Below are 8111 nucleotides of genomic sequence, written 5' to 3' on the forward strand. Positions count from 1 at the left end.
TCCATGTTTGAATGATTCACACACGTCCGTGGGTGGGCATCTGCAGCCAGTGCATGGTGGGCCAATTGTGCCATTGTTTCTTGGGTGTCATGGTAGTTCTCAAATGAGCGGCAGTGGCTGGCCTGAGGGCCAGCACGCAACAATGCTCTCTGCCACGTGGCTCCCCATGCGCCGGGGGCCCTCTTGCCGGGAGCCTACAAGGCAGGGCGTGAGCCAATTGGAAGACCAGTGCTCCCCGCCCATGGCTCCCCGTGAGCCTCGGCCCCTCCTTCCGGGCACCTACGAGGCAGGGAGCGAGCTGGCCCAAAGACCGGCGCTCTCTGCCCGTGGCTCCCCATGCACAGGGCCCCTCCTTCTGGGTGCCTGTGAGGCAGGGAGCAAGCCAGCCCGAAGACCAGCACTCCCTGCCCGTGGCTCCCTGTGTGCTGGAGACTCTCCTTCCAGGCGCCTACGAGGCAGGAAGCGAGCCAGTAGGAAGACCGGGGCTCTCTGCCCCATTAAAGTTTTTTTAAATGAACTTCAAGTGGTTTATATCAAACAACATTAATATTTATTTGTCAGTCTTTAAGTGACAGAAATAAACCCATTATATATCAATGCAAATAATATGTTTTTCTGAAAAAATAATTTTTCAGCACAGAATAGTGAAAGGGAAGAAATTGTTTTGTGTTTTTAAAAAATCTCTTTAATGTCTGGCTTAATGACCATCATTTGCTTACATATTCTTCTCTGTTCAGTCTGTAACAATATGTTGTTTTGGTTGAAGTACATGAAGAAAGCCTGGCTGTACTCAAATATGTAATTGGAAAGAAGAGGAAAAGTTTAATAGCCTTTTTGACTTTTGGGGTTTTCTTTTCTGTTAAGACACTAAAACTCAAGAAATGGTGAATTTTTACAAGTTAATTGCAATATGGAATCTGAAACTTTATCAAGGAACTTTTTCATATTCTGGTACATTAAAATTCATGGTCGGGCTAGGGATTTAGCTCAGCAGCACAGCGCCTGCCTGGCAAGCACAAGGTCGTGAGTTCGATTCCCAGTAGTGGAAAAAAAAATTTCACTGGTCTATCTTGCACTCTGAATAGATCTCTTATGCATACTGATTTTGCGGTATCATCCATTGACCTTTCAGAAAGTATTGGTACATGCAGTTATAAAAACCTTTAAAAATTGGCACATTGTGTTAAGCAATGTTTACTAAATCTCATTTATTAATATCAGCACCAATCACATCAGAAAGTCTTTAGGTAATGTGAAACTGTGGCAAGTTTTGCCAAATTTCAATTTTCTCTTTAAAATACAATGTTATTGTCAATATCATTTTCCTTGAAATGATAGCTTTACTTTGTTGTTGAGAAAATGTCTATCAAATATCCAAGTCTAAATAACCACAGTATGTCTGTCAGACATTCTTTCAAGGAAGATGTTGATCCACTTGAAAAAAGCAGCTAAGTCCATTCAAAATTTAAGCACTTGTAAAGCACAACTGCCTTTCCATTCTGTGCAACTGAAAAGCTCCTTGTTTTGCCACACTGTTAAGATGTGTACTCAAGTCTCAAGACCTAGCAAAAGTAGTGATTATTATTGCTTCCACAGAGCTATTCTTAACTGAAATTGGCATTTTTTTTCTATAAGTGCATGGCAGTGGAAAATATAATTGACTACTTCTACAGTTTGGTATTATTGCTTCAATTTGTGCTAAGACACCGGCAATTTCAGCCACTACAGATTTTGTGCTCTCAGAACAAATAACACAGTGAAAAGAAAAATAATACCCAATAAATAAACAGTGAAGGAATTATAGAACTGAAATATCACCATTTTTCAATCCCCAATAAATTCACAGACCTAGGCAATCACCACTACCTATTACTAACATCACAAAAAGAAAAACAAGTGGACATTACACATCTTCTGAAGAAAGACCACCCAACTAGCTTTGGACTTCCCAAGCATATCAAAACAAAGTCTGATCCAGCCCCTATAACCAATGCTAGTTTTCAGAAAGTACAGAGTGCAATGAGACATGTTAAACTGCAACATGTGTACACAGTCAGAAAAATCCAGAGTGTGGGAAACACTTTGGGTCAAGTAGCTCAGACCAACAGATTAATCTTAATGAAAAGAAATTGATGGAGGAAGAATTTGTGAAATCTAGGAGAAAACAGAAAATGAAGTACAGTGTTTAGGAGTCTTCTTTAGATGAATTGGTTATAAGTAACAACAAGAGATATGTTACAGTAAACAGAGTATATGTTTACTTTTGATGGGAGGAAAGGATTTAACTGGCCTCAGGAACAAGAGGATTTCTGCAGTGACTGGCAAAATTCTGTTTCTTTATTTGAATGGTGATTACAGGGGTTTGGCTTTAAATAATCCATTAATAATACATCTTATGTGGTTGTCTATTTCTGTTTTATTTTACAATAAAAAGATTCTTTAAAACCGTGAAAAGAAAATAGTGATATATGACCCTTTATCTTTTAAAGGCTGTGGAGACTACAGTTGGAACAAATAAAGATTTAGGGATCACAACTCAGAGGGTTAGGTCTGGCCATAGAAAAGTAAACAGCTTGGAATTGGAAGGAGTTCGGTTTTAGGGATATTTCTGAATGATGTCTTTGGAAATAGCAACTAATGAAGTACACAAATAGAAGAAGGTGGAAAGGTGGGAGACACATGACCTCAAAGCATACGCTCTAGAATTAGTTCAGTACTCCAAGTGTGATGGAAAAGGCTCATCCTCGGAACATTAATCTCTTGAGTGTCCTTTACCTAACGCAGGACCCAGGCCACTGAGCACTGCTTCAGGATCCAGGGAAGAGCTTCAGTTAACACTTTTGTATGCTTGTACTGAGCAAAAAAGCTCTTGAGACCTGCAGGAAGATGATAAAGGCTTCATGAGACAACCCTGCCCTCCTATTCCAGAGATTTAAGAGACAATACCATTCAGCTACATCCTCTTCCCCTCCCTGACCCCATAGTGTCTCCTGGCCAAAGAAGAATGGTCTTCCACTTAAAAACAAAGAATAAGAGACATTAGCTCATTACCAGACTGAGTCTTCACAGGTCCTGGAAAGAAAGAATGGAATGTCCCAATTAAGAACAAGTGCTGAGGTTACCATAAGGGATAGAGTATGGATTGCATGTCTCCATCTCTGCTTCCCACCATAATATTTCTGGCTTCAGAATAGACTAGCTTAGTGATCTCTGAGAAGAACAATCAGCCTCCCCGGCCTCTGATCTTTGAGGGAGGAAATGTGGGAAGTGAGGGATGCCACAGCGTACGTGGCAAGCTTCGCTTCAAAGGCTCCTTACCTTTTCAAGCCCTGAGGTGGATGACAATTCCCACCAGAAGGAAGATTAACCCAAATAAGAAGGCTGCAACTCCACTTAGTATCTTTCCCCAGGAATATTCAGGCTGAGCTCCTATGGAAAACAGGTTTTGAAGTTAGTAAAAAGCTATCAATATTTGGTGCACCTTCTTGAAATCCCAAAGCTTATACTCAACACCAAATTCAATGCTATTTAAAGTTTAGAAATGATTCTCTGAGGGCAAGGTTCACACTCATGCAGTTATCTCCCATTTGTTGCTGACTCTTATATCCCATGATATGCCCCTTACATACTAAGACCAAAGTACTAACTAGAGGACACCAGTTCCCAGGGTCAGCAGCAAGTAATGAGGTAGACAGACTGCTGGAAGATATGTGAATAGTTTCCCTGTTTTCTCTCACCCTAACCCAAGGGCTCTGATTTCTGTGACTCTTCAAGATCTAGAGAAAGAAGAATTTGTGTTGTGATCTAGATTAATGCAGAGGGGACACAGACTCTGTAATGAGTCAGTACGATCTTGAGTCAAGCCCAGAGTACAAGAAACTAATTCTCACTCCACTCCACAGAAACAGGGCTCAGCAGGCTGGAGTGCTCCACCCAGCAGCTGTAGACATCTCCAAGTTCAGGGGTCGTCTCCAGCATCACCACAGTCTGAAATGTCCAGTCTCCATTCCTAATGAGGCCACTGGACACAACCCCAGCTCTCTCCTCCTGTCCATTTCGGAACCACATGATCTTTATGTCCCCTGGATAGAAGTCTGTCACAGAGCAGATGAGCAGGTTGTGCTCCTGCAGGAACGGGGTCCTCTCTGGGTACACTGTCACCTCTGGTTGTACTAAGAAATGAGAGGAAAAATGAGACATTGTGAAGGAAAAGCACCAAGCCAGGGCATGGGGTTTTGGGGACTACCACTTCCCTGGATCTCTTTCCCAGATCACCCAAGTAGAAACCCAAACTGTAGGAAATATTAGTCCCCAAGACTTAAACAGGTGATGTCAACACCCTCAGGAGGATTTGCACTTTACCATGTCCTCCTGCAGCCATTCCTTGTACTTGAAAGTATGCTAGTCCTCGAAGCCCCTTGTAGTTGTTCTATATTTCCCCAAAATAAGATCTAACAGGAAAATAAGCCCTACCGTGATTGTTTAGGATGCTCATAATAAAGCCCTATCCCCAAAATAAGAGTCAGTTAAGATTATCAACCAGGTGGACATACTGAGTAGATCCATTAAAATGTCTGTTAATGTTTCCCTCCTTTTATCTTTAAAATAAAAAAAAAATTAAAAAAAAAAAAAAAAAAATGGGGAAAAAAAAAAAAAAAAAAAGATTATCAACCAGGTGGACATACTTAGTAGATCCATTAAAATGACAAAACAGACAAATTGAATTATAAGATAATAATACTAATATGTACTCAAATGTAAATAAATAACATTATTGCTATTAATACTTAAAATAAATGATAATATAAATTATAATTAAGTATTTGTCAGTACCCAAGGAGGTGCCTTTGGATGAGAGGTAAATGCCTTGTAAACAGATGAATTGGAGCCTTATTGCCAAATGACCAGTTGGAGCATGGATACAACACACAAATAATGAGCTCACTTGATAATGAATGGATGTGGCTGTGTCTAATACGAATCTTCATAATTCAGTATGTTGTGTGTTGTTCAAATGTATTTAATGCACTCATGTGGAATAAAGAAACATTTTCTGAATGCTGGTGCCTGAGATTTTTCATTGCTTCTGTGTGAACCATCCCTCTTCACTGTTACTTTTTTGCCATTCCCATTCCACAACAGTTGATATAATGGAAACTTCATGAAGCCTAGCCTGCAAGAGTCGTGCCTTGGATGAATAATTCACAGGATAAAATCACTGACAGCACTCTGAGCAGGCTGCATGGATGAGGAGTGATCATTTAAGGAGAGCAATGTTGCTGGACCTGAAAGACTGGGGCCAATGGTTCTACAGGAAATGGCATCATAGGTAACTCAGGCCAGAATTCAGGGTTTGGAGTTATGACCATGTTCCCAAAGAAAATGACATGACTCTTCTTGAATAAATGTAGACTTTTGTGCATTAATAGATGTAGATATTTGTATATAAATAAATGTAGGTTGCTGTACATGAAAAAAATAATACATCCCCTGAAAATAAGCCCTATTGTATCATTTGGAACAAAATTAATAGAAGACCTGGTCTTAACTTGGGGGGAATATGTTAGGACCAACACCTGACCTGTGAGAGCAATGAGTGAATCATCACTGGGGATGGAATATACTCACGTCCCTATTATAACCGATTTATTCTGAAGCACATATCTGAAGAACAGCCATGCCAGGGTCCCCTGGAGCAGAGTCCTGAACCCCACTAGACCCTGGCTTTCACCTCACCTCTCCTCGCCAGGGTGAAGGGGGCTCCCAGCCTGTAGTTGTGTCTGCAGACCATATCCACAGATGCTCTGCTCATCTCCAGTATATCTGGTCGATTATTCCACTGCTCAGCATCGGGCTGTCCCAGCTCTGTCAGTGCCACAAATATCCCCACATCACTGTCGAAACGTACGTACTCCTCCAGGTTGAAAATGAATCTGACCACAAACTGCACTTTTTCTGTCCCGTTCGTGAAGTAACAGTCAGCCTTTGCCTGAATCACAAAATCTTCTGAAAAACCAAAAAGGACTAAGAACTAGTTCCTACCTCTGGGAAATCCAATATCTAGTAAATTATGTCAGACCACATGGGTTGGAGAGGAAGTCTTCTCAACCTGGTAACTCAAAAGCATAGTGTTGTGAGAAAAGAAATGGAATATGATTCAATGCACAATAACAATCATAAAAAATTTTAAATGCACACAAGAAAGCAATGTTACATATTTTTGAGAAACACCTCATACTTCAGACATACCAGGCACAACTAGAATGGCTTTCTGTGGATAGGAGAGGATGAAATGGAGGTGAAGGAAGAGAGGAGACAGCCCTTGCTCTGACCAGCGATCATAGTGTCCAGTGAGCTTGTTGAGTAAGATTAACTCAATTGTATGCACTTGAGAAAAAAAACAGTAATGGGAAATTCCAATGAGATTAATAACACAGGGAGGTCAGGGCAGACCTTTCTGAAGAAATGGCATTTGAGACTTGAAAGATATTTTCTACTGATCTTGAGTGTTAGATTTACTTTCATTTCCAACCTCAGAGCCCTCCTCCAGGGACTCCCGGGCAGAGCCATCAGAATGTGCTTCCTGGGCCAACCAGGCTCATCTCATTCAACAGTTGCGTCCAACAGAAGCTCCAGCCTCCAGGTCCTCAGCACTTATATCACTCTCTACTTCCTCTTATGGTCAAAATAAGAGAAATGTATGAATTTCATCGTTTAAAATCTATGCCGATTTTTTTCAGTTGTATGGTTTAAGGGAATAACACACTGAGAATGGTTTCTATTCTTCAAGCACAGTGGTGCTCTTCCCCCAGGTTTGTTCCTCTTTTGTTTTTAGTGAAACTTTGACACTTAAAGGGGATTCTATTCTTAGCACTGTACACCCTGTTTTCAGTTCTTAAATATGTGCATTCATGTCTAACACTTCTTCATGTTTGTGTAGCCTGTCTCCTGAGCTAGAAAAATCACAGTGGTAAATTAACTTGTACAGAATAACATGGGGCCAAGGGTGGTGAATAATTAGTGTCTTCATCTTCTTGTACTTCTCAAAACTGCTCACCACAATTTTGACTCTATAACAGGAGGTTAGTAAATGACAGATAAATTTCCAATTTCATTTGTCAACAGATACCCCCATTAGACAAATACAGAAATCATCATACTCATCAGAATGAACTCCTGGCCTAAGGGTGGCAGTCATTCTCAGATTGCTTCCAACTTTAACAGTTTTTGAGACTGATGTTGATACAGTAAAGAACCTAACCTGTCAAAATGTTTCCCTACACTTCGGGTCGTGTCTATGGTACTAGAAGTCCCTTTTCGAGGAAGTCCATTGTGAATGGAAAAGAGGGAAAGAGTATTTTCCTGTCAATGGGAAGAAAACTGCTCTTTGAAACCAGAAACCACTTCTACTCTTTCTGTGGCCTGGACCTATAGAGAAAAGCCTCCCTCCCTCATGGCCAGTTCTAGCATAAACACCCAGAAAGAAAGTTGCCCTGTTCTTACCTGGAGAGTCTCTGCCTTCTGTCATAGAGTACTCCAGCCTGATCAGAATCACTAGCAGACCCAGCACCCAAGGTACCCCACCAGAACCCATTCTGAAAGGAAGAAGAAAACAGGAAAATTGTCAGCTTCTTACACTGGAACTTGTCTCTGCACAACTCAGCCAAAAAACTACTTATTATGAGTATAAATAACTCTTGGCCTCCCTGGGGTTGGAAACTTCCTCAGCCTGCTGGCCAATCAAGATAGAAGAGTTTTGCATCATTAGGTGCTGGGAAGAATATGTCATAAAGCTCTGTTACACCACTCAAGGAGTGTGTCTTGGTTACTTTTCTCTCGTTGCTGGGACAAAATACCTGATGCCCAAAATGAAGGAAGGAAAGGTTTATTTTGCTTACAGTTTGTGGAGGTTTCAGTCCATACTTGGCAGATTACAAGGCAGACTGGCACATGGCAGAGAGCTACAGCTCATGGCAGCAGAACACAGCAAAGCAACAAACACACAATAGGGTGGAATGGCCTCAAGCACCCTTTTCCTCTCCCTTACATATGCAAACTATCCACCCCAGGTAGGTGTAGCTCTCACACCAATAATCAATCAAACTCTAAAA

The 8111-nt window shown here is 41.1% G+C and overlaps 1 protein-coding gene across 1 annotated transcript; it reads right to left on the reverse strand.

Moving 5' to 3' along the window:
* Positions 1-667: 667 nt before the first annotated feature.
* On the reverse strand, positions 668-7685 carry LOC102022225 (HLA class II histocompatibility antigen, DO beta chain-like). Its single transcript, XM_005389456.2, has 5 exons — positions 7504-7685; positions 5737-6006; positions 3891-4172; positions 3319-3429; positions 668-2876 (listed from the first exon to the last, which is right to left on the reverse strand). The coding sequence occupies exons 1-4, from the start codon at positions 7592-7594 to the stop codon at positions 3323-3325; spliced, it is 750 nt and encodes a 249-aa protein (XP_005389513.1). The 5' UTR covers positions 7595-7685; the 3' UTR covers positions 668-2876; positions 3319-3322.
* Positions 7686-8111: the final 426 nt, after the last annotated feature.

The sequence above is a fragment of the Chinchilla lanigera genome, unplaced genomic scaffold (assembly GCF_000276665.1).
Source record: "Chinchilla lanigera isolate Chin_1 unplaced genomic scaffold, ChiLan1.0 scaffold00036, whole genome shotgun sequence".
In the NCBI taxonomy this organism is placed as follows: Eukaryota; Metazoa; Chordata; class Mammalia; order Rodentia; family Chinchillidae; genus Chinchilla; species Chinchilla lanigera.

What these genes read in the sequence shown, in the direction of transcription:
- LOC102022225 (XM_005389456.2), bottom strand. Translation starts at nt 7,594, where the DNA reads ATGGGTTCTGGTGGGGTACCTTGGGTGCTGGGTCTGCTAGTGATTCTG. An exon ending in AGAAGGCAGAGACTCTCCAG is followed by an intron (nt 6,007 to 7,503) that starts GTAAGAACAGGG and finishes TTGGTTTTTCAG; the next exon opens with AAGATTTTGTGATTCAGGCA. An exon ending in CCCTGTTTCTGTGGAGTGGA is followed by an intron (nt 3,430 to 3,890) that starts GTGAGAATTAGT and finishes TGTTTTCCATAG; the next exon opens with GAGCTCAGCCTGAATATTCC.